Source organism: Protopterus annectens, chromosome 9.part0, assembly GCF_019279795.1.
Source record: "Protopterus annectens isolate FY-2018-M chromosome 9.part0, PAN1.0, whole genome shotgun sequence".
Classification (NCBI taxonomy): Eukaryota; Metazoa; Chordata; order Ceratodontiformes; family Protopteridae; genus Protopterus; species Protopterus annectens.
Genome location: NC_056743.1, coordinates 1,064,532,754 through 1,064,559,457, shown reverse-complemented (window position 1 = coordinate 1,064,559,457; position 26,704 = coordinate 1,064,532,754). Strand labels below are relative to the sequence as shown.

Here is a 26,704-nt window from a genome sequence, read left to right as displayed (position 1 = left end):
TGCCTAGAGCACATGAAATGTGCACTGGTAATTGCTTACTGGATTATTTTATTAATTAAGATTTGCTAACAAGAAATAGGTAGTAAAATTAAAGAAGGTAGTCACAGAAGGCAGGACTAGTAAAGCAAGGATTAGAGAAGAAACATGTACCTCCATAATTTAATGAGTACCGTATGGGTTCATTTATCTACACAGGTTAGTTCTGATAGTTTACAACTCCACATTTTTACTACAGTTATTTTTATCTATTTGTTTTACTAAACTTTTACTTAATACTAAATTTGCATTTTATTTAATTCAAACTACACTAATGACTTAAGAAGTAGTAGTAAATGCAATGGATAAATAGATTCACTGTCTAACTAACAATGCCTCATCTGTTTTGATTTGATAGCTGTTCTTCTAACATAACAGTCAAGACCTAGAATTACTTGATTCCTAAGATGTTCTTTTTCCTCACAGGGTGAGCGTGGTTTCCCTGGCGAGCGTGGTTCTCCTGGTGCTCAGGGTCTTCAGGGACCAAGAGGTCTGCCTGGTACACCTGGAACTGATGGTCCTAAGGTAAGTTGCTTCATTGTTTCATCACTATTGGATCATACATCTTCTGATGCACAACATTCTGTCAGTCCAGGAACAGTTTTACTGTCTCATATGTAATGCATATTTCCAAAGCTAGGTAAACAATGTGAATTAAAATATTAACTTCTAATGGCTGAAAAAATAATGGTCATGATCCTGTCACTTAAAACAGGAACACAAAATAGTGATTTTTGCAACAGTCATGTTTTCCCTTGATTGCCCACCTACCCTGTTTTATTAAGCTAACAAGAGGACATCCAGTGTTTTTATCTTCAGCTATTAAAAAAGAGACCACATAAAAATGCTTTATTTTATTATGGAAATGCAGGATGTATTAGAGCAAATTTCAAAAGGATGATTGAATATTTATTCATACAGTTATCTTCTAAAGCTTTTATAAACACGGTCCACAAAAGTAGGGATGTAGGACAATTAAATATTAATAGATGGATTTGACAGGCTTTGGATGTGACTACAGTGCTTGACAAATGATGTAGGTTTACAGAAATTAACCTTCTGAACATGATGGAGAAAATCAACAAAATTCATAACAGTTAATTCAAAAACAAAAACAGAACATATTATTTTCTGAAATTATGCTAACATGTAAATAAGATTCTTTCTTTATTTAAAAAGGGAGGAATGTAATTCTTTGGGCATACATTTTCTAAGCTTTGTTTCAAAAATAATGTTGGTTATAGCTCTCAGGGCTAATGAACTTCTAAAATTACCACAGTTTCTTTTTTCTGTTGGAAAGTCATAATTTTCAGATTATTAAGGTTTAGTTGGGATGTAAGGGAGTTTTGAGGGCTCAGTTCCGTACATATATTGAGCATGTGAACAGCTGTATAGCAGCATTTCAAACTTGTTTTCCAATTAGTGTTTCTGTAAGGTAGAAATTACTATCAGTGACTCACTCTCAGTTAACCATATTTTGGTAAACCTTGGTTTGCAGTGAACTACTGTAAATCACTTTAGAAAACGCTTGCATGTCCGAAACTACTGAGTACAAAACATATACTTAAAGAATATACTGATGTTAGTCTTGCATCAATCAAGTTTTTATTTACTGTTTCTTAGTGTTAGTGATTTTGAACATGTTGTTCTTCTTTAAGAACTACTGAAAAAAAGAAAAGTTTAAGTAAAAGTACAAAGATGCACTCTTCTGACAATAGCATTAAGCACAAAGTGTCTTTGCTTTCAGAAGGAGCTTTCTGGAAATGAACTTCTGAAGTGACTCTACCCCTTTAATCACTGTGTTTACCTGAAACTGTATATTCTGTATATTCTAATATACTAGAATATGACTTTGAATAATATGTCCCTTTGATGTCGTCGCATACTTTTCTGGTCAACTGTGGGTCAACTCATGGGACAACACTCAACTTATCTACCTCCAGTTACTGACACACAGTTTATTTGGCACATCCAGCAGTTTACTGTAGTCTGCCTTATCAAAAGCTTTACTAAATGTCGTCATTGTCACATGTATGGCCAGTCAATTACCATTTGGTAGGTTTGCATAATCCCAGAAGTAGTATACATACGCTTTGTGTGATCTGCTTTTCACATAGCAATGTTGTTGTATGTCAGCTGTACTTACACATCTGAATTCATCGATCACCTAATCTTCTGCCCAACTTTCCATTAGGTTTGATAAAGAACTAATTGAGTTAATGAGAATTTCATCAAGTATTCTCAACATCCACTATTGTTGATAAACTGGAAACTTTGTAGTCCCCTCCCCTCATGCTTGAAGACAGAATGGGTATAATATGAAGCAGAAGTGCTAGATTGTGAAGTAGGCAGGAAGTAAGGGCTTTAGTCTAAGAGGATTGACAAAGGAAGGACAAAGGAGTATTCAGGTCAGCTGAAAAGGGTATGATTTAAGGTTGCTCAAGGCCAAAACATTTCTTTCAGAGGAAGTCTGCTGGAGGACTGGACCTGCCAAAATAGTCATAGAGCAAATGACAGTGAAGGGCAGTTGGAGTTTAAGAATGACCGAGACAGTAGAAGATCATATCGTTGTATCTTTTCATGGACTTTTTCTGTCTAGTAAAAATATGCAGTTTTCTAGGACAATAAATAATATGTAACTTTATTTCAGTCATTCCCATGTTAGTAAATTGAAAACTTCATGTATAAGATGTCTTTGTCACCTAACGTCATAATATTAATGTGGGGCATCCTCACTCAAGGTGGATAACTTTATTGTATTTTCAATTTAAAAATGAAAGACAGGGTCATAGAAGTGTTTCTTTCTCTCTTTGTAATTAATTATTAATTTTGCTGCTGCATCAGATGTCCTTTATGTTGCCAAAACATAAATTTGCCACCTAGCAGCATAATATTAATGTGGGGCATCCTCACTCAAGGGGGGAAAACCTTTTTGTATTTTTGACTTAAAAATGAACAACAGGGTCCTAAAATGTTTCTTTCTTTCTTTGTAATTAGTTATTAATTTTGCTGTTGCATCAGATATCCCTTATGTTTCAAAAGTACATACTATTTTAGTTCAGTCAAGTATCAGTCAAAAGTTATCTACTTTTCAATGAGTTCTACTCTCCCAAACATTATGTACGATTCTTTGAGTAAAAAGTAAAACAGTGCCTATTTGATTGTGTATTAACTTTCAGAGAGCAATTGATCTCTGTGTCCTCAGACCTGTTTATTTTCTGTTTAGGGTGCTACTGGTCCTACAGGTCCGGGTGGTGCCCAAGGTCCTCCTGGTCTTCAAGGCATGCCTGGTGAAAGGGGTACAGCTGGTATTTCTGGACCCAAGGGTGACAGGGTAAGTACAATGAAAATTTTGATTCCACTAAGGCTTATAGTTTGAAAAAATACTTCATACTGTATTCGGCCTATTGTGAGCATTCCTGTCCACTGCAGCCTTTGGACACCTTACAGAAGAAATGCATTTGACAGGTATTACACCCGTAGGCACATCACAGACTTCATTAATCTAAAACCACTTTATAGTTCATTAAATTATCTTTTCTCCCCAATAGTACATTACAAAACACTCCAGCTGAGAGCACACTCTGATACAGTTTTACATTTAGTGAATATGATATATGCAGGAGACTCAGTGTGCTGTAACAAACAGTTCAGATTGAAATGAGTAAGTCACAATGCCTCCTGTTAAATAGTAGAGAGTGGATTGACTAGACAGTACATGAGCGGACAGACAGAACTGAACATGAAACTGAAGGTGGTCTGATGTGTACCACAGTATCTTTCATAAAGTCAGACATAAATGTGTTCCTATGTAAATGTGGAGATGAGAAAAATGTTCACCTTAACGTTGCACACAATTTCTAAGGAACTGTCACTGATGATTTCATTAGAGAAATTCAGTGTTGAGAATGTGCTGGAGCTGTGCCATTCACATGTAGTACTGCATACAAGGAAAGGTACTGTTTTAATAAGATGATAATCACTGAAAGGAAGAGGAGAACAATCAAGAATTTACTCACGTTTCCTTTTTATGTATTCTTATAGGGTGATGTTGGTGAAAAAGGACCCGAGGGAGCTCCTGGAAAAGATGGGGCTAGAGTAAGTGGTCTACTCTTTACTTTACTAATTCTTAAACAAAAACTACATGCATTTTACTACTGGAAGTATGTGAATTAAAGATATACACATTACCTGTATATTTAACTAACAGAAAGACTGACCCACAGCTTTTCATAAACCCTGACAAGACAGTATTCTTGTATTACTAGAGCACTCCCTCATACACTACCCACATCTGTAATACAGGTATATATGAATGGTAATATCAAGCATATATATTACTCCATAATGTTCTTGAGCTCAAAGGATGCTACAGTATTGTGGTTGACCATGATTTGTAGTTTAGAACACCACCCCTTTTACTAGTGCTAGCAGTACTGGTAAAGTATTTGGGAAAATACTGTGTAAGCCACAGCATCATGAACGGCAGCTCTTCAGCATCACACATTCCTTTTACATACGCTGAATTCAGTGTGTTATATTCACCTTTTCCATGGCTAAGTTTTCTATTTCCACACATGTTAATAACCACACCCATCTCTTTACCTGCAATACTAATACAATGGATTGTACATAAGATTGAGTATAATTGGTCATTTCCAACATGCTTAATATGCTTTTCTCTTTTCCCAGGGTTTGACTGGTCCAATTGGTCCTCATGGCCCAGCTGGCCCCAATGGTGAGAAGGTAAGTACTTTATGTCAGGTAATTCAAATGTGAGGTATAGTGACAGGTGGCAGCATGGGATTTACATTGCAGACATCTTCTTAAAAAGAAGATAAACAACAGAATGTATTATAATAGTAACAAAGATAGAATATATTATAATGGTAATGAAATATTACATGAAGTACAGTTAGGGAATCCTCTGTAACTGTCAGTATTCTCATCCCATACATTCATACACATCTTGGGTGGTACAGGCATTTTCATCATGGGCACCCAGTATTACCAATCAGCGCATAACCGACTCCAACTTGTCCAACTCTAGATCTGGTGGACTGGTCTTTCAGATCAGTGGACTTAGATATTGCATCTAGTAACTGGATCTGGAATTCTATGTACCAGAGCTGCCTGCTGGATGATACTTGGATCTTTACAACTGGTATTCAAGTGGTACTTTTTATATATGACAACTGCTTTTAACAATACAAGCAATGATCAGCTGCAAGACAGCATAAAGGCCAATTAAAATGTGAGATAAATTCAACATTTTCATGACTATAAGACTACTAATGGTTAGGAGGTGGAAACACAGGAAATTTTGTTCTAGAATGATTAGATGAATTATAATTCCCTAGTCCTGTAAAGTAACAAGAGAAGTTTGTTTTTCCTGAAGCATCCATATATTTTACTGTCTCAGATATGTGGCAGTCTCGAAGTTTTATAAAGTGTAGGGTTGATCAAAGAAGAATAATCATTCCAGATGTGCTTAATACTTTAATAGTCCTACTTTTGCCCATGTAGACTTAATGCTATTTGTATTCTATGCAAAGTTTGAAGAAGTCATTTAGCCATCTGTGCCTGGTCCATATGATGTTTGGTTTAGTTTATAGTCCACAAACAATCTGATGGAAGTGCATTTCAAGGCTGCTTGATCTGTGATTCCCCTCATTTTGCATGTCCTCTAAAATCTTCATGTTGTACATAACAGCATTTCCAGCATATGTAGCCATAATAATACCTAGTCCTTGTCCTGTGAATAACAGCCAGATAAGGCCACCTGGTTTGTAACTATAGGTCTAGTTCAAGTAATTATCTTAGCCATATATAATGTTTAATGTTTTCCCTAAACTGTACATGGGCTTTTACTGCAGTGACCAAATAAATCAGTCTGCAGTTTTTTTCCTTCCACTACATGCTCCATAATTATAAAATGTTGCACCATGTTGTACATACTGACTAAATGGAACACTGTCATTGTTTTGTTAATGCTAGGCTTCTTAAGTAAAAACTGACTTATGTCTAACTTGGTATCAGCCAATATCAATACTTCTTTCTTTCACTGTATGAAGATTAGGGAATATATTAACAGCTGAAAATATAAACAGACTTTAAGCAGATCATAACTATGCAAAAAACAAGATGGCCAAAAGCAACAATACCACAGGAGACATAGTAACTTAAGAGTTTAAAGTTTGAGGTTGAAACGACAGCTGGGGAAGTAGATTTTGGCTGTGTTGGCTCTGTGGATGTATCACTGACCTGGTTTATTTTTCTTGGACAGGGTGAATCCGGACCTGCTGGACCTGTTGGAGCTGCTGGTGCTCGTGGGGCTCCTGTGAGTATTCATTTTAAATGAGATTTAGTGCTACATACTTGATGTTGTACAGTATAAGTGTTGTACAGTATAAGTGTTGTGTACTATGCCTGTTGCATGTGCGTTTCTAACAATACAGATATTTCTGGCTCATCACTCTACACTTACAGATGAGCTGTCCCTGCTATTTGGAACTTACAGTAGAAAAGAGTTTCTGGGCTGCAGCATTATCTGCTGTAAAGCAACAAGAATGTCTTCAAAACAATACTTCTATCGTTTACATTGCTGGATACTGTCTCAAATCCTTAGAATATTTAAAAAAATAAGGAATAATAGAGCTTGATGATAGTAGAAAATATCCAGTTGCCATACTAGTTTTTAAGACTGAGCTTATTCATATTTTGGAGTAATTTTATCGTATGGCAAAACTGGAATATATTTACCTACATAACAAAGCATTTTAAGACTTATGCTATGTGACTTTGCAAGTAACCATTTCAGATTGGAACTACTTTACTGCCTCATTACTGATATTTTCATTTTTTCCTTTATTAGGGTGATCGTGGTGAACCTGGTCCTCCTGGTCCTGCTGGATTTGCTGGTCCTCCTGTGAGTATCCTCTCTTAATGAAGTGAATTTGTTATGAAATCTTGGTATGGAAACTAATAAGACCACATTGTTAAGATTTACATTTCATAATTACTTCTACTAATTTGCTGAATTTAATGGAGTTTACTAGATGAAAGAGAGAGAAATAAAGCTAGTTGTAAGTTTTTTTTAATGAATTTGGATCCTGTGATAAATTATCAGATTGACCCAGATTTTATTGAATTGTGGAAGCTGATGAGAATTTATTATAACTGAGAATATTACAATACTTATGGTTTTGGTAATCTCTTTACATACTTTTAAAGAAACACGAGTAAGCTTCCTGGTATGGTAAAGAATATGAAGATGCAGAAAGATTAAAAATCAATTTAAGTATATAAAAGTAAATCAAAAGATGAGAGGGAGGTGTTAAAATTAATAGGTTTGTTCTTACCTGAGAGATCAGAAGAGTTTTAAAAAGATGGAATCTAATTATTCCATAGAAATGAATCACTATTGCAAAGTTCCCCAAGGATCAATATAAAACCCTTTTTTTGCAATTCCCCAAGGATCAATATAAAACCCTTTTTGCAATCATAGTGAATACAGTATCAGAAAGCAATGTTATCTAATTTAATTTTGTGATTGGGGAAATAGGTCAGCTACAAAATACATTGGAATATGATCTCTTGATAAGTTGCAAAAACCAGGAGTCACACCATTAGTATTAATGCTACTGAAACAAAGGTTTTGACTTTCTTTTGAAAATCACCTAAAGAATGTGTTCTGGGTAAAGATTCAGCTTATGGTGATTGGGTTAATGTATTTATTATTTGGGGAGCTTAAAAGTGAGGCCAATTTTACCTTTCAATGTTGTGTAAGTAACCTAAGAATATCTGTGGAAAAGTATTTTGACTGTATTTTGTAAAGTTATGTTTAATTACTAATTTGAAAATACTACTAGGTAAACTATGATCATTATCTTTACTGGATCATCATGATGATATCTTATTTTGGATTTATTAGTATGTCAAATTTTTAATAATTTAACATGATGTATTATTATTTTATGATGGGCATAAGGTATTTAGCTTACCATTTTAACTTATCTAAAAATTCACGTGAATTACTGTTGAATGACAGAATAAAATACACTACTAGCTTATCTATTTACAAAGATTATTGTAAGCCACTACAACAGATAGTTATTGATAGGTATGTTTCTAAAACTCAGAAAGATACAAGAATGCTGTATATATTCCTTACTCTCAGTTCTATTTTGTAAAAAAAAATAAAATCCCTGAAGTTTCTGAGATATAGTTCTGTTGTGTTACTGAAGGAAAAATTTAAATAGATGCTTATTAATTGGAGCAGATGTGTTTTTAACAGAGAACCAATATTTTATGGATAATTACAAATTTGGAACAGATATGGTTTTAATGGAGGACCAAAATTTTATGGATAATTATAGATTTTATTTTGGTGGATTTGTGATTTATGTGTTTTGTAATGCCTGCATACTTGCTGTTTGGAAAACAAGTAGATGATAAATTATTTCAAGTATAAAGAAATTAAACTGAAAGTCCAAGCAAAAAATGTTCATATTCTATATTAATAAATTAGATTTATAACCTTGGAGAAATTATGATATTTAGATCCTGAATGATATGCATTATAGGTAAATGCTGAATGTCATTCTGCATTGACATTCAGAAGTTCTGCAGAATGATGGTAATGACTGTTTATCTTCTTCGATAACAGGGAGCTGATGGTCAACCAGGTATCAAAGGAGAACAGGGCGAGTCTGGACAGAAAGGAGATGCAGGTGCTCCAGGTCCTCAAGGTCCATCTGGTGCCCCTGGCCCCCAGGTAGGCATCTGTTCCTTTGTACTTGAAGACATCCTGCATCAGTTTTTGGACATGGACTTTATTCATCAATACAAATAATAACACTGTACTGTAGAACTGTTATTGCAATAGTTTTAGGCCTGTGACAAACAAAGAGTTTGGAAGCAACCACAGATTAGTCCTCAGGCCTGAAGATGTCACAAACTGTAGAATTGTTATTGCAATAGTTTTAGGCCTGTGAGAAACAAAGAGTTTGAAAGCAACCACAGATTAGTCCTCAGGCCTGAAGATGTCACAGACTGTAGAACTGTTATTGCAATAGTTTTAGGCCTGTGAGAAACAAAGAGTTTGGAAGCAACCACAGATTAGTCTACAGGCCTGAAGATGTGACAAACTGTAGAACTGTTATTGCAATAGTTTTAGGCCTGAGACAAACAAAGAGTTTGTAAGAAACCACAGATTAGTCCTCAGGCCTGAAGATGTCACAGAATGTAGAATTGTTATTGCAATAGTTTTAGGCCTGTGACAAACAAAGAGTTTAGAAGCAACCACAGATTAGTCCTCAGGCCTGAAGATGTCACAGCCTGTAGAACTGTTATTGCAATAGTTTTAGGCCTGTAACAAACAAAGAGTTTGGAAGCAACCACAGATTAGTCCTCAGGTCTGAATATGTCACAGACTATAGAACTGTTATCGCAATAGTTTTAGACTTGTGACAAACAAATAGTTTGGAAGCAACCACATATTAGTCCTCAGGCCTGAAGATGTCACAGACTGTAGAACTGTTTTTGCAATAGTTTTAGGCCTGTGACAAAGAGTTTGGAAGCAACCACAGATTAGTAATCAGTTCTGAAGATGTCACAGACTGTAGAACTGTCATTGCAATAGTTTTAGGCCTGTGACAAACAAAGAGTTTGGAAGCAACCACAGATTAGTCCTCAGGCCTGAAGATGTCACAGACTGTAGAACTGTTATTGCAATAGTTTTAGGCCTGTGACAAACAAAGAGTTTGTAAGCAACCACAGATTAGTCCTTAGGCCTGAAGATGTCACAGACTGTAGAACTGTTACTGCAATAGTTTTAGGCCTGTGACAAACAAAGAGTTTGGAAGCAACCACAGATTAGTCCTCAGGCCTGAAGATGTCACAGACTGTAGAATTGTTATTGCAATAGTTTTAGGCCTGTGACAAACAAAGAGTTTGGAAGCAACCACAGATTAGTCCACAGGCCTGAAGATTTCAGAGACTGTAGAACTGTTATTGCAATAGTTTTAGGCCTGTGACAAACAAAGAGTTTGGAAGCAACCACAGATTAGTCCTCAGGCCTGAAGATGCCACAGACTGAAGAACTGTTATTGCAATAGTTTTAGGCCTGTGACAAACAAAGAGTTTGGAAGCAATCACAGATTAGTCCTCAGGCCTGAAGATGTCACAGACTGCATATCAGTCCTTAGAAAATCAGCAAATGAACTGAACACAGACAAACACACACACACACACACACACACACACACACACACACACACACACACACACACACACACACACACACACACACACACACACACACACACAGCACTCCTATGTTATGTTTGATGGAGAAACACCAAAACTTTCTCTTAAAACCAGACCAGTAGTGAATAGACAAAGCATATAATGTTGGCTGCTGAGGTGTGGAATAGATTAAAGTAATTGGATTGCCTTTTGGGGTGATGCTAAAGATATCTCTATTTCCTTGAGCTGAATGGGTTGAAGAAAGTGACTGCTGTTTATTATATACCTTTTAAAATAGCCCTGAAATGCAGTATTTTGATTGAGTAAATTATTTTTTTTAGCAATGCTTAACTGTACAGGTTATGATAGACTGACCCAGCAATAATATACTATAAAAGTAGTATATTTTGTTACAGTACAGCAAATCTTCATGTTTACCAGAACCCCTTTCAGTCAGCCATGCACAGAATTAAAATAATATGCTACTAGTTGATTCTCTAATGATATTAATACATAATTTTATTGCTAAACTGGGTAACTCTCAAAGCTTTTTATTTGATAGAGCCAGACACATTACTTGAACTCATTGAAGTGATGTGCATTATTTATGGAATTTATTGGTAAAACCATACTAAGATGTATTTTATGCTGACTTTTTATTATTGCAGTGGTTGCAAAACAAGGACCTCAATCTACATTTCGGATTATTAGACTTCTAGAACAGAGTTACATTAGTGAGTCACAGCAGTAGTTGCTAATGTAGGATTTCCTAACTTTTCTTTCTTGTACATATTTTCTGTAAATAATTTACCATCTTTAACAACATACTTTGGGTATCCTGTATTATACTGAGCCACATTGTTCTCTTAAGTAAAATTGTAGATCATTGACCCTTAACTCCCCCCCCCCCCCCGTCCCCCAGTGTCTGGTTTGGATGATTGACAGTCCACCATAACATGACTGACAATGATGTTATAACTAGCAGGAAAGCTGTTTATTTACCACTGCAGTTTAGCTCTTCTCTGAGTAACTACACTATAATAACCATAATGAAAGAAGTCGGTATTACTAACTATAGCATATTATTTGTACAAAACATATGTATGTTTGCAATGTTTAAGTTAGCAAAGGCCCTAGAGACATGTCTTCTACTTAGTTGTGTCAGACTGACTTCATGTTGTAATGCAATTTTTTTCTCAGTTTCATGAGGAGAATCTCACTGTCCAATGGATGGCTGTTGAAAGAAGAACTGAGTACCCTACAGCTTGTGTCTTTATCTGAATGGATTATTAAGTGCTTCTGGCAATTATTTTTGGTGGCTAAACATGGAATAAGAGGAAGAACCTAAATATTGTCTTTTTTGTTGGGCACATTTTAAATCTCAGTACTCTCCTCTTCAGACCTTTCTTAGTAGGCAGCTTGCTGGCTAGTGCTCAGCCACTGCTGTAGAGTCACAGATGGGCTAAGCCTTAATTTGTGACTGTAACTTTACCATTATTCAGAGGAAGAAGCTCGCTTCCAACAAGTAGTTGGGGTGATACCAGCGTGGGGTAACAAAATTGAATTTAGAGGCCACATAAATGACTAGCTAAGAATGAACTAGTTCATGCATACATAAGTTTAGTCTTAGAGGCTGGCATATAGTGAAAATGAAACCAAACTAAGAGAGGGAACCAAAATTCTTTTCCATGTGTGTGTTGGTGAGGGAGTGGTCATGGCAACACAACTCCAGCTGTGTCTGACTATGGGATGAAACTGAGAATGAACTGGGCCTGGTATAATTCCTAGGGCTTTAGTTCATTTTTTTCTAACACATTTAAAATAAACGTTTTGGTATTTCTTGAATTGTATCCATGTGAGTCATTGTTTTTCTTTCTTTCTTTACAGGGTCCAACTGGTGTGACTGGTCCCAAAGGTGCTCGCGGTGCCCAAGGTCCTTCTGTAAGTATGCAATTGCAGTGCTATTACTTTCAAACATTTTATATCCCCATCCAACATGTCTTCTGTTAGATTAATCCATTTCACTACTGGGTTGTAGGCCGTCACAGCCAGTGTTTATGCCACAGTTCAGATGGCATGTCATTTACTGAAAATGCCAACAAACTTGATGACTTCTGTCACAGTTTGATGAATTGTTATTTCCATGCTACAAACCCCTGCCAGCTATGTCTGGGAGACAGAACTTGCAACATACAAGCCTTGGTTTCACCAGGGTCTAGCTATTGCTATTTTATGTTATTATTATTTTGTAATTATTATCATTTTTACTACTGCTATTGCAAATCACCAATACTACCAGTGTATAAGGATATCTTTAGTTCACAAACTTTATTAGTAAGAAGTGAAAATGTGCTGCTTGTCTTTGTGAGACAAAACTGAATGAAGCTAAACATTTTTTAATTGCCCACTGCTGTTCAGTGTAGTATCCCTGGTTGACTGAAAGCCTTAGATCACTTTATGACTGACAGTGGTCCGGGCCAAATCAGTACATTTATCTTTGGACAATGTACATGCAATGAATATTTCATGGATCAATTAACTATGGTCCTTATTTCAAATAAAACTTTTAGGATGTGTTGATTGGCATCATGATGGCTGAGAAGTCATTTTATGCGTGTGTGATTTTTGCTTATGATTTGGTTATTTCCTTAATTATATATTATTAGGCTTTGTACACCAAGGAAATAGCTATTTGTAATATTAACTATAAACATGATTACTTTTAGCTTTATAGATTTTGTTTTCAGTGGCTGCACTAATGGTGGACTATAACTTGTTAAAAGAAATTGGTAGGAATTGGGCTGGTATTAAGTGTTAACAGTGGACTTTCAACATGTATACATCCCAAATCTACTGGGCATTTTATTAATTGAGGTTAATTAATATTTGCCATAAATGGCTGCATATTTAAATTTATGTACTAGACAAGGGAGCACAGTACTACTAGATACTATGGAGTTGTCTTCTGTCTTGTAGTTAACTGTAGTTTCTTTGAAGTGAGTGCAGTTTTATTTATTGGTAATTATCTAGATACTGGAACTCTGGATGGAGTTGCAGTCTGATTCTGGTTTGGAATGTAAAGAAAAGGCTCCACCATGGAGGTAGACTGGCACAGATCTATGATGTTCTACTATTTAATGCACCTGACAGTGATGCATACTGAATTCACTTTCTTGCTTGCTTCATTGCTTATGTTTTCTTCACATACAGGGTGCAACTGGTTTCCCTGGTGCTGCAGGCAGAGTTGGACCCCCGGGCCCTAATGTAAGTATTATTCCTTTTCTTTGTTTTCGTAACAAGGGTGAGGGTGTACTAGTTTAGAAAATGCAATAAGTACATTGATAAACTGCCTCTACAACACAGTAAACATAACTTACAGTATTGCAGGCCACAAGATTATCAAGGGATGCTCTTTACCAAATGGCATATTTCCATGATTTATGCTTGAAAAGTTATTTCTGTCAGAATATATCACTGACTGATTTATAAGCAAAAATCTTGCTGTGTCTTGTATTCATAACATGTCAGCCTACTTACTTTTATTAGGAGTTTATTACAAACTGACAACAAAAGTTGCTGAGCTGTAACTATTCAGCTTGTACTGGGACAGTTGCTTTGTTGAGCATAAGATTATAATTGTTAGGCACATTTAACACTTAAGCTGTTAAACCAACAATGATTTTCAATGATGTTAACAATACTGCCTTTTAAAAAATATATTTTTAGAGAGATGTCTGCCCCCTGCATCCCTGACATGGTGCCTGAGCTCCCCCCACCCCATGTCCCCACATCTCTAAATATGCTGAAAGATCAAACATCCTTGGGGACAAAGAGGAGCAATGTTACCCCCACAGTTCTATCATATCACTGAAATCAGTGCAGAATGTTCAAGAAAATACAGAAGTCAGTTTCACAAACTCACCTAGTCTCATTTTTGTCAAAGACAGCACAATATTCACCATGTACTCTTTTAAAATGTTCCTGTGACTTTTATAGTAAAACAGTTTTTACTTTTATGTAAAATATTACATACATCACCAGCAGTTTGTGCATTATAACAACATCACAACAAGAGAAGAATCCTGAAGTAGTCCTTCCAATGTATGGAGGCTTCAAAAATCAGACTACCAAATCTTCAGAACATAAGGTTGACCAAATGCCTCAGCACTGATCAAAAGTTCACAGACCTTATTCTAAGTCCTTAACAGACAGAAGATCATTCAAATTACTTGTTCCCAATAACCAATAATCCATTATATTTTATATTCTGTCGAATTCAAAAACAATGCAGAGTACTCCTTGATCTCCAAAGACCCCTTCATTTTTCAATAAAAGCATGTGTATATATATATATATATATATATATATATATATATGTATGTAAGTTAAGTCAATGTATAACACAAAGCAATAAAATGTTAAATTCAGTAAGGCAAATTCATTGTATTATTGTTTGCTGCACAGTCACTACAGTCTATTTTCTGAACTGTGGTAACAGTTGTATATCTTATTGCTGTTTCATTTATCTCAAGAGTACAGTTTCTTCCTGTGACATTCCTATACGGGATGCAAATAGTAACCTTACAACCCATAAGTGATTACCCTAATGGAAGCATTTAAATCTCTCTGGCAAAGACTGTAATTGCTAGAAATAGGCAAAAAATATATATTAGCAGTAAATCTGCCTAGAAGACAATGATTCTTGGTCAGATGTTGACATCTACCTAGATGGTTGTCATATTAACCTGGAAGTTGTAGGACTAATTGGTATGTTCTACATCTAAAAGAAATGGGTTGATTTTGGATAAAGCTTCCCAATTTATATCATATGAGCCATGTCACGTAAATAGCAAGCACCCCTGCCTTTACTCAAATCAAGAGTACTTGATTGTTATCAAAGCTTCTCAACTTCCGACCAGTAAATGAATTAGATCTGCATTTAATGACATGCAAGGGCATTTGACTGATATAACTATTAGCTCTCATGTACATTTGAGAGATGGCATTAGAAGAACAAATATTTTAACTTCAAATGATGTTTTATTTGACTGTGAGGATGTAATTGAAAAGTATATTTTATTTTCTTGTTTGGATACTGTACTGGCCTTTAAGATTAATGGGTTGTTTCTGTCCACTTAAAGGGTAACCCAGGTCCTCCTGGTGCTCCTGGCTCTCCAGGCAAAGATGGTCCCAAAGGTCTGCGAGGTGATGTTGGCCCTGCTGGTCGTGCTGGTGATCCTGGTCTTCAGGGACCTGCTGGAGCCCCTGGTGAGAAGGGAGAGCCTGGTGAAGATGGTCCCTCTGTAAGTACCATTTTTTACTTAAAGGTCCTGTGCATTGTGTTGCATAAGTAGTGTACAGACATTTTACTTCTGACACAGGTCACGTTTGCAGTGACCTCTTCAAAAGATAGAAGTGCCAGATGCATTGCATACTGTAGATGCTTAAATTGCTTCATGTGGTAGATCATCCTCTCCACTCTTTTTGTTTGAAATCCCTCTAACTCATTAGTTAGCCATTGGTCAGATAACTACACCTGCTCTTACTGTATGCTTTTTCCCCACACCTTTTCTTTTTTGTAAAATTTTGGTAATACGGACCTATTAGTAGCTGTTGTCCAGTCAAATTGTCCTTTCTAAAGGCAGTACTTTGTCTTCATCAAAACATTTCAGATCTTTAAGGTCTTCAGTCATTAACTGAAAACACATTCCATATCTGTGCATCTCTGTCTGTCATATTTTCAAGCTAATGGGGAGATGTGTCCACCAAGAATTCAATGAGGTGATGCATTAGAACTATATGTGCCACCATCAGTTTCAGTTTTAAGCTGTGTTTCTTATGTGTCAGTTGATGTTTCACCATGGCCTGGTACCCACTGCTGTGCACTTACAGCTGTAGGACTTCTGGTATCTGCAAGCTGTACAGAAATGTGAACATCCTATTAGACCACTAATTCCACATTTTTACATCAAAAGTTGTGATTCACACTAGAAATAACCTATTGCTCTTTCTGTTCTGTTGCTGAATGTGATATTTTTGTTTCCCTTTTAGGTACAGTGAACTGTACAAAACTGTTCATTAGTTTTTTTTTGTAAAATATGTCTGTGGATGACTAAATCAGTACTTTATGAATCATTGTGATAGTGACCTCTTATTCTGAAATTGTAGGGTCCTGATGGTCCTCCTGGTCCTCAAGGGTTGGCTGGTCAGCGTGGTATTGTTGGTCTTCCAGGTCAGAGAGGTGAAAGAGGCTTCCCTGGACTGCCTGGTCCTTCAGTGAGTATCTTCAGTTACTTAACAGATGCAATGAAAAAAGTGTAACCTCTCTTCATTTAGATATGGGAGAAGCATAGTCAAAGACATCATAGTGCCCCTGTGGTACAAACTAAATCACAAACATCTTCTTTCTGTTGTATCTTTAGTTGGAGTAGTGCTTTGCCCTAAGCATGTAAATCTCAGGTGTTTATAAAACAATTGTAAAAAGGCAGTATATATGTGTAATGATGATGACATTCATTTTTAGGTGTTCCAGGTTAGTTGATTTAACTGTATGAAACTGTACAGCATATAAAACAATTTGTTATTTCTTTAGTAACAACTAGCACAGAGGCAGACTGCCTTGCTGGCACATAAGTGGTATATTGCATTCATCAGTACCACTTGTAGCCTGGGCTCATTGTACTGTGTCGTGCTGAAGGGATTTTCAGAGGATTAAATAACAGATGATAAGCTCTACTGCAGCAGTTTTTTTTTGGGAAGACTGGAAACAGACTTCTGGTGAAGTACAGTATTCAGTCTTGTAGGGAATAGCATCTTATCTAGCAGGAAGCATGTTTTTTGTAAGCATGGACAGACTGGTTTAATTAATACATGGTGTGGTGTCCTCACTCACTAATAGCCACCAGGCCCTTAGCCCTGTCCATTGGAATTGCATTGGGTTTCCTCTTCAGTTAAGGTGGACTCCTCTTACTGGATTGCATAAGGGCTATGCTAGTGGTGGGAATAAAACGCTTAGTGGGAGGGGTCTTAGTAGTCTCTTGAGGTTATTTTTTAATTTGGGAGGGGAAAGCATGCATAAAAAGAAACACATTAGTGTCTTCATATAGTGGGAACACACTGTTTTTGTTCTGCAACAGGCCACTATATATATTCATGCCATTGCATTTGTAAGGTGGGTTGCCAGAGTGTGGTATGTCATGCTAGAGAATGGGAAATGATATGTAGATAAAAACTAATGGAAAATGGAAGAGAGGCATGATGGCAAAGAGGAAAAAATATATAGTTCAGTGCTAGTTAGCATTTCCAGAACTATAAAAAGAAATCCTAAAATAAAAAAAAAAAAAACTTCAGATCTGTATTCACCCTGTCTTGTTGCCTGTGGCCCTTATGGACAGGCACAGTTTGTAGATGCCTTAAGTCACAGGCATATACCCAAGCTGTTCTAGCTCATGGGCATTGATAATTGGGAAATTTGGAGCATAAATGGCTATGGTGAAAAAGGATCTAGAGCCATTAACCTACTAAATCCTATGGTCCTGTAATCCTATATAAATGAGAGTCCCTTTTTAAAAATCACAACTATTTACTTCATTTACAAAATCTGAGTTTGATCTGTGGATTAGAAGCAGTTTAACAATTTATAAAGTTCTGTTTATTTTCCCTAAGGAGAACCTTAATTTTTGATGTCTGATTTCAGGGAGAACCTGGTAAACAAGGAGCCCCTGGAAGTAGTGGCGATCGTGGTCCACCTGGTCCTGTTGGCCCACCTGGTCTAACTGGTCCCTCTGGCGAACCTGGACGTGAGGTAAGTTGATTGGTCTAGCTAATGGTAGAAGAAAAAATATTGCTAAGAATGAGTTATGAACTGTAGTATGAATTTTAAAAAAACGTCCAAATGTCTTGTGCCATTAAGTGTTCTTAGCCAGTAACCAGATGTCTAACCAAATGCAGATAAATTGCATCAGATATTTAATAAATTGAAAGATAGGTATTTAAGACATTTGGAGTTTGACTGTGATATGTATTTAGTACATGTTGTCATAGGTTCTTTGTAAGCAGGTAGAAACACTGTTTTCTACATGTAAAAGAGTTGGTCTGTACGTATGCAGTAAATGCACACACTGAATAGATATTGAAGTAGTACAAATTTAACATTTAGTGTAAGATCAAGCAAGGGATATACTGCACATCTGGGAAACTGAGAGGCAGTATCCATATAATAAATGTAAATGTATGCCAAAATACAAAAGAAATAGAATTATTTACTACAAGGCATAGTCAGCATTTGCAAAATTGTATATCTAGTGCCTCAGTCCCAAAATTATAGCTCTCCCATCCCCAGTCATTGCATGTTTGTGGACAGTGCAAACAAGGAGAAAACAAATAGTCCTAAAAATGATGCCATTAAACTAAATTCCAGTTTTCCAACTATACCTTCTGGGGGGAAAAGCCATAGCTGCAAACCACAATATGTATATGCTGTTACACTCAGGTAAGCATTTTATTATTTGCTGTAATCAAATAGGTTTAAATCATAAGTGCAATTTCTGACAGTGAAAGCCTTAATCCTAAAAAAAGTATTACTCCACATTGAAAAACTCTGACTTCCAGTATGTAATGTTACCTCATTAAATATTTTTCCAAAGGGCTTCACCCTTCTGTAGCTTCTAACATGGGGGCTACACCCCACACCTCTGCTACTATATGTACTAGTTTGAAAGTCACTGTAACTTGCAGTAGGGGGAGTACTCTTTAATACCACAACCTTGGTCTTAGCAGATATTCCCCACATTCACTAATACAGCCTGAGAAACATAGATATGTTCCTTAGAATTGCATAAGATATGAAACTGAATAACATAGCCTTATTGCATTTGCACCCTAACTACAATTATGCTTATTGTTCATTCTGAGGCAATGGAATACCAGCTAGAAGGGTTGGAAAATTGAAGTGAGTCTGTAAATGCTTGATTTATCTATTCTTCTGAAGTAGGAAGATATTCTCATAGTTTGACTAGGGTAGTAAGGTGTCCTTATTATTACCCTAACTTAAATATTTTTCAGATGTAGTCCAATAATATTGACTTATCAGTACTCTAGTTGTATAACAAGTATTTGCCATACTGAAATGAAACCATTCTGTTCAGATACCTTAATTAGGAGCATGCATTGGTGTTGTATGTAGACAATATCTGGTTTCATCTGATACCTTAATTAGGAGCATGCATTGGTGTTGTATGTAGACACCATCTGGTTTCATCTGATACCTTAATTAGGAGCGTGCATTGGTGTTGTATGTAGACACCATCTGGTTTCATCTGATACCTTATTTAGAAGTATGCATTGGTGTTGTATGTAGACACCATCTGGTTTCATCCGATACCTTAATTAGGAGCATGCATTGGTGTTGTATGTAGACACCATCTGGTTTCATCTGATACCTTAATTAGGAGCATGCATTGGTATTGTATGTAGACACCATCTGGTTTCATCACTGTTCTAATTCATGACTGAATTTACCTTCTTGACCCCAAGCAAGACTTATTTCTCAACAAGTATACCATGTTTAGGTTGACTTCTTCTGTGTGGCTGCTTTAATGGAAAAGGTATCCAGGCCCAATGCAGCTACCCCATGCTATAACTTTTTAGCAGATGGTTTGCTTGTAGACTACTTAATATTTTTAACTGTGCAATGACTTCTTAATATGTGTAATTAGAGGCAGAGAAAAATTACTCTCCCTTGCTATCTTTTTGGAGTCATGAATTGATCTTATAGAATTAGAATTATTTGTGCTGAGATGAAGGCTCCCATTGAAGTTGTTTATGACATAATGTTTTTTGCTTTCTCTCTAACAGGGAAGTGCGGGTGCTGATGGTCCCCCTGGCAGAGATGGTGCTCCTGGTGTAAAGGTGAGGTGATCTGCAGAACTAGAACACAAATACATGCAACATTTTCCCTATCACTTTAGTTTTCTAGTCTTTCTTTCCATGTTTATGCTTATCTATTCTGTTATTGTTGGTTGAGTCAGTTCATTGTCCTCAGCTTGATAAAGCTGGCCCACCAGCTCAACCTCACCCATTGTCCTGTGCTGAGTCTCTTCTTCTACATATCTGTGTGTGAGTACATGCATGCTCATGTGTAAGTGTGTGTGTGTAAGGAAGAAAATGACTGGTAGTTAAATATTTGTAATATATACATTATTAGTAGTGTGTAAGGTAGCATAATTATATCAGACTCAGCAGGAATGTTTTAGCTGGGTCTTTTAATGAAGTAGCTTATAAAGGAATCTAAAAGTGAAAATTTAAGAGAAATCTTCTGCTGTATGCCCCATTGATGTAATACGGTATTTATTCATAGGAAGTGAAGTATCTAATATAGTTAATACTATATCACTACTAAATCAGAGATAAAAAAAGAACTTTAATATATCTTCGTTTTTGACCATCTCACATATATTGCCATTATACTATTTTATTAACTATTGCCAATATACTATTTTATTCAAACATGTTTAATGGCTAATTTTCCTTGTTAGTTAAATGCCTTTGACCATGTTACAGTTCTTAGAAGATACACAAGTCATTTATTTTATGGTTACGCTTGTTGTAAGCCCAGTTATTGGTTATTGCCTAGTTAAACATTACTAATGTAAATTCTTTCTATAGAAGAATAAGTCCTGGAGCTACTGTTGTAGCATTTTTTTGCTGAAAAACATTAATCCAGAATTTCTTATGAAGTGGCACTCAGTGCTAAACTCCAACAATTCATTAACACTGGTCTAGGTATCTCACCTTCTTTGTGATGAAAACACATCCTTGCAATAATGTCTCAATGGGCTACTGTCACAGAGTGTCAGACTTTGGTACTGTTCAACTAGGTTTGGACATGAATTTGGAACATTACAGGGCTAACTAGGACAAAATTGCTCGCCTACATGTGGGGAAGTATGCTGTGCCCCAGACAGGCTGTCTTTTAGTCAAACTAAGAAATGTAAGAAAACACTGGCCATAACTTGGTAGCAAAAGATCCTGTAGTCATGTGTCACCATATGGCTATTTTTTTATGTTAGCCAGCTGAAAGTCAAGTGATTGGCTTGGGAGGTACCATCAACTCACAACTCCTCTAGTTCCTCAGAGGCTTAGACCAGTTTTCTAGCTAGCTATTATTTGACAAGTCATACACCTAAACAGTACCTTTATGCCATTTCTCCTTTGAAGAACTGGAAAATAGCAGGAAATTTATATAGGGCTAGAAATGGGGAAGTCTTCCAGCCTTATGAGATTTTAGATGAATACTGATGATGTCCAGATACTAACTCAGCTGGTATACTCAAAATGAATCATCAAACAGGCAACAACACAGGCAAAAATGGAAAAAAAAAAAAACAGATTATGTGCCCATAAGTATTAGGAAGTATAAACTCCATGCTTTTCAAAATATAGTTAAAAATGGCGTCAAAGAAATGTTGAATAAGTAATCAGCAGGATAGAAAACTTTATCTCCCTTGGCGTTTTGTTAAGGTGAAACTTGAACATAACCTAGGTTGTAATTATTTTCCCTTATGTAAACATAATCAGGTCAATTGAATTGGTTAGTTAATAGATACTATACTTATTACTGTCAAAAAGCATAGCCAACAGACCAAACAGCATAAAATGCATGTAACTTCTCAACACCACATTTCCTGGTGTGCCATATTCCTCTACTACAATTATTATTATGAACTAATTATGAATTAGTATTTGAAATATATTATAATCACTAGCTGTGACCTGTCTGAGATTCTTCTTTAATAATCTGGCATGGTTTGATAAACAAATTTCTGTGAATTGTGAGTCTAAATGCACATGAGAAAATTCTTTATTTCCTTGACATTTTTTTTAAATTTGGTATTGTTTTGATATTGAGAATATTGCTTTTTAAAAGGAAGTGTTGACTGTATTCTGACAATTGTTGTTCAATCCTACTGACAGGGTGACCGTGGAGAAACTGGACCTGTTGGTCAGCCTGGTGCCCCTGGTGCTCCTGGTGCTCCTGGACCTGTTGGACCAACTGGTAAACAAGGTGACAGAGGGGAATCTGTAAGTATTCTTGGAATCATGATTAAGTTTTGCAAGTTGTGAACAAAGAACAAAACTTAAGAAAAATGCTTGCATTTAATTCATTGAGCTGAATATTTGGTAGTATAGTTAAGGCATTGATTGAGCATTTGGTAGTATAGTTAAAGCACTGACCTGAGTATTTGGTAGTATAGTTAAATCATTGAGCTGAGTATTTGGTGGTATAATTATTATGAAACAGTCCTGTTAAAGCAGAATTGCCAAACACAGTTAAATAAATACTGCTAAAATGGCAATTCTCTTAAATCGACAGAAACTCTGGGATTACCACATCTCAAGAATCATTTATTTCTCTCAGATATGCCAAACTCAGAGAGTTGATTATATTTGTTAGGAGTGGTTGTGATGGATGCAGCTCCAGACAAGGAGGTGCAAGGGGCTTGTTCCCTCATCAAACAATGATTTTTTTGTGCTTTTCTTCCCAGTAGTGTACCATTTAAGTAAAAAACATGTCAGAGGGAAGTGTTTTATAGACTGTTTTCCAGTCATATTATTGACTCATATTCAGTTGTCTTTGTTATGTTTAAAGTATGTTCTCAGAGGAATATGTTTATATATATATTTACTTACTTTTTTATTTATTTTATTTTACATTTGTTGACCGGGCTAGTCTAGCTGGATATATGTACATTTTCAGTAGAGGCCCGGGGAGAAAAGCTCCAAGCAATGGCAGAGACAAAATACAATATATAGTAATAGTTCCAAGAAAGACAGTATATAGTTTATAATTGAGTTTCAGTTAGACTTGAACAGAGCAGTATAGTAGGATATGCTAAAAACAAATACATATAGCAAGCATTTGAGAGATAGCAATCAATAGAAATAATTAAAAATTTATTCTTTCATTACCACAGGAACACATAGAGCAGTAGAGGAGTATAGAGAGCGCAGGAAGGGCAAAGAGGTGTCAGTCAGGATTAGAGCAGGGACAAAGCCAGTGAGTTTTAAGGTATTCTTTGAGTAGCTTTTTGAAAAGAAGAGGGGAAGTAAGGGTGGTAAGTTCATTAGGAAGCTGGTTCCAACTTTTTCCTACTGTGTTGGAAAAAAGTGAGTCCCCTGCTTTGTTGTTGGATTTAATAGTGGAAACTAGTAGCTTATTAGCTGAGTGAAGTGTAGTAAGATTTTTGTAGGGGGTAATCAGATTAGTGAGGATTGGGGTATTATTAGGGTGATAAAGAATCTTATGGGAGATGACAAGTTGTTGGCAAAGTAGTTGGTTCTGCAATTCTAACCATCCCAGTTGTTTGATGTTGTGACAGTGGTGAGTTCTAAAGGGGGTGCCAGTGGCAAATCTGGCTATGTTATTGTAACATGTCGAAAGTTTGGAGAGGTTGCTTTTAGAAAGATTGGTATATATTGCAGAAGCATAGAGTAGGGTAGAGATCAGATGGGTCTGGGATATAGTTATTCTGGCAGAAGGGGTTAGGAAGGGTTTGATTCTGTAAAGGGTGCCAAGTTTTTTGTTAACAGACTTTATTGTAGAGTTAATATGGTGATCATAGCTAAGGTAGTTATCAGTTGTTACTCCCAGTAGATGGGTAGTAGTGTCAGGGGATATGTTAGTTCCATTGTTAGAGGTTACAGTGAAGTACAGTTGAGGTGACTTAAGTGTAGGAGCAAAGAGCAATCATTTTGTTTTTTTGGGGTTCAGTAGGAGACCATGCTGCAAGAACCAGTTTTCAGCACTGTTAAATATGGATTGGGTGAGTGACTGGAGAGAGGTTATGGACTTGGCTGAACAAATTAAAGGGAGAATCGTCTGCATAATGTATGCAGGTGGCTTGTGGAATTGTGGTGTGTAGATAATTAATAAACAAAAAAAAGAGAAGAGGTCCTAAAATAGAGCCTTGAGGTACTCCAATGTTCACAGGGAGGGGTGTGGAAAGATTATTATCCCAAAGTACAGCTTGATGTCTGTTTTCCAGATAGGATTTAAACCATTGTAATGCCTGTGGATCAAGTGATTGGGCTTTTAGTTTGTCAATAAGCAAGTTATGATTCACCATATCAAAGGCTTTTGAAAGTTCAATAAAAAGTGTAGATGAAAAAGTATTATTGTTACGATTTTTGTTTTTGGAGTCAGAAAAGGATAGCAGGGCAGTTGTTGTGCTATGGAATGGCCTAAAACCATGCTGGCAGTTGGCAAGTAAGTTATTCTGGAGAAGGTGGTCAAGTCGTTGTCTGTGAATGCATTTCTCCATTATTTTAGCTATTGGAGAGAGTAAGGCAATAGGACAAAAGTTGGAAAGTTCAGTAGATGGGCCACCTTTGTGTAGAGGGATGATGTGGGATACTTTCCATATGGATGGGATTTTGCTTTCTGAGACTGTTCTATTTATAAGTATGGAGAAGGGGTAGGCAATGGCTTTAGCTGCAATTTGCAGGAATTCAGCAGGAAGACAATCAGCAGAAGGCGTGCAAGGTTTAAGTTTTTGAAGGAGGTTGCAGATGAAGGATGTAGGTACTGGTTTTATATGAAAGGTTGGAGATGGAGTATTAGTGGTATCTAATGGGGAAGAGGTAACAGGTGGGAAAGTATTAGCTAGGGTTAGAATGGCTTTGGTAAAATAGTTATTAAAGGCATCTGGAATCTGGTTTGAGTTATTATGGTCGAAACCTGAGGGGGGCAGGAGTTTTAGAGTGGCCTGGCTTAAGAAGTTTGTTTAAGCCTGACCAGAATTCTTGTTGTTTTTGTTGGTGGTTTTGTTGGAGGTGAAGGTAATAGTCTCTTTTGTCTTGGAGAATTTCTTTTTTGGTGGCATTTCTTAATTGTTTGAAGTAGAGGTGGTCTGATGGATTTTTTGAGGCTCTCCATTTGGCCCAGATTTTATTTCTGAGGAGGATCTTTTGTTTAGTTAGTTTTGAGAGCCAGGGGGCAATTCTGGTCCTTATTCGGGAAGAGCGATAGGGGGCATGGAAATCTAGGATTTGAAGGAATCTGGTATTGAAGTAGGTCACTGCCTACTTCTATAGTTCCATGTTGCTTGCTTGCTTGCTTCTATAGTTCCATGGTGCATGCTTGTTTTTATAGAATAGACCCAACAGTTTAAAGATATAAATGACTTGCTTAACTTTATAAAATGAATAAACTTTTTATTGCCACTTCGACCAAGGATAATGCTGAGCAAAACTTGAGAACATAGGGAGTGCACATTAGAAAGCTACTGATGTACAGCCATGTACATTAACTGGCTATGAGAATAACAATACATTTTTCCTTGGCTTGTACTAGAGATGAGATTTTACATGGAAGGGGCACCCTGCTTATAGAAAGGTTCTTTTTAACCTGCATTTAGCTTTGCTAAATGTTTTTAATCAGATACAGATTTACTAAGCATATTACAGTACAGTGCATTAACAGAAGACCACATTTGAAATATAACATTTTACAAAGGAATTTGTGAGGCTTTCTTACCTTTGGTGACGCTTTAAGTAGACAGGTTTCCAAATGGTTGATCACAGCTGGATGTGTTGCATCTTGTCATCAGTGCCATCACCAATTCACAGATTTTTTTGGTATTTTTTTCTTTTTTTATGTGGCTCTGCAGCTATAGTGTCAGTGTATATAAGTAAGGGAGGTATGAAAGTTGAAGCCCCCTACATGGGGCTTGACAGAAGGATTTGTGTGTCCCTGCTAAAATTAATTTTATTCTTTTTTTATATCTGAATGAAGCTGCGACCAGTTATGATGATGTAGTTGTAGCTTTATCAGGATGTAGTTTGATGGTTCATAGTAGAATCACATTGGGATTGGTAAGAACTGGGAATTGAACTGGTGATACTTATTTCAGACAAGAGTTCAGGGTTCCTTTTCTGACTGTATTTTTAACAGTTTCTTTGATTACAAAGTGCTATTTTGTAATTATAACTGCTCAATTTTCAATAATTGTTGGTATGCACATTTAAAATCAACTTATATTGACGATTTTTAATACATTTCCCATAGAGTACAGAAATAATCAATGTATTTTGTGTTTATTTAGGGTCCTCAAGGTCCTGCTGGTCCAGCTGGCCCTGCTGGTGCTCGTGGTATGGCAGTAAGTAACTGTTCCTTCTTTCCTAAATTCTGAACAACATGTCTGTCCTTTATTATTATAATGCTTAATTGTATGTCTAGCATGTCAACTCCTTTTAGAGTACCTATGTGAAACTAAAGAGTAAAAAGTAATTAAATATCATTGTTTCACTTCTGTCCTTTATTTCCGCTCTCTTAACATTGGAATATTGTTCTTCTGTTAAGAAACCTTTATTCAAGGTGTTATTCCTATATGATAATGAAGCATAAACACTGTGCACTTTA

The 26,704-nt window shown here is 36.3% G+C and overlaps 1 protein-coding gene across 2 annotated transcripts in view; it reads left to right on the top strand.

Moving 5' to 3' along the window:
• COL2A1 (collagen type II alpha 1 chain) overlaps nucleotides 1–26,704 on the top strand; it is a 112,015-nt gene that overhangs the window by 67,625 nt on the left and 17,686 nt on the right. For both annotated transcript variants that reach the window (XM_044083881.1, XM_044083882.1), the window contains 15 exons: nucleotides 463–561; nucleotides 3,263–3,370; nucleotides 4,081–4,134; nucleotides 4,729–4,782; nucleotides 6,323–6,376; nucleotides 6,911–6,964; nucleotides 8,705–8,812; nucleotides 12,172–12,225; nucleotides 13,495–13,548; nucleotides 15,426–15,587; nucleotides 16,453–16,560; nucleotides 17,981–18,088; nucleotides 20,140–20,193; nucleotides 22,258–22,365; nucleotides 26,388–26,441. In XM_044083881.1, the coding sequence (XP_043939816.1) occupies nucleotides 463–561; nucleotides 3,263–3,370; nucleotides 4,081–4,134; nucleotides 4,729–4,782; nucleotides 6,323–6,376; nucleotides 6,911–6,964; nucleotides 8,705–8,812; nucleotides 12,172–12,225; nucleotides 13,495–13,548; nucleotides 15,426–15,587; nucleotides 16,453–16,560; nucleotides 17,981–18,088; nucleotides 20,140–20,193; nucleotides 22,258–22,365; nucleotides 26,388–26,441 (1,233 nt within the window). The remainder of the gene's footprint in view (nucleotides 1–462; nucleotides 562–3,262; nucleotides 3,371–4,080; nucleotides 4,135–4,728; nucleotides 4,783–6,322; nucleotides 6,377–6,910; nucleotides 6,965–8,704; nucleotides 8,813–12,171; nucleotides 12,226–13,494; nucleotides 13,549–15,425; nucleotides 15,588–16,452; nucleotides 16,561–17,980; nucleotides 18,089–20,139; nucleotides 20,194–22,257; nucleotides 22,366–26,387; nucleotides 26,442–26,704) is intronic.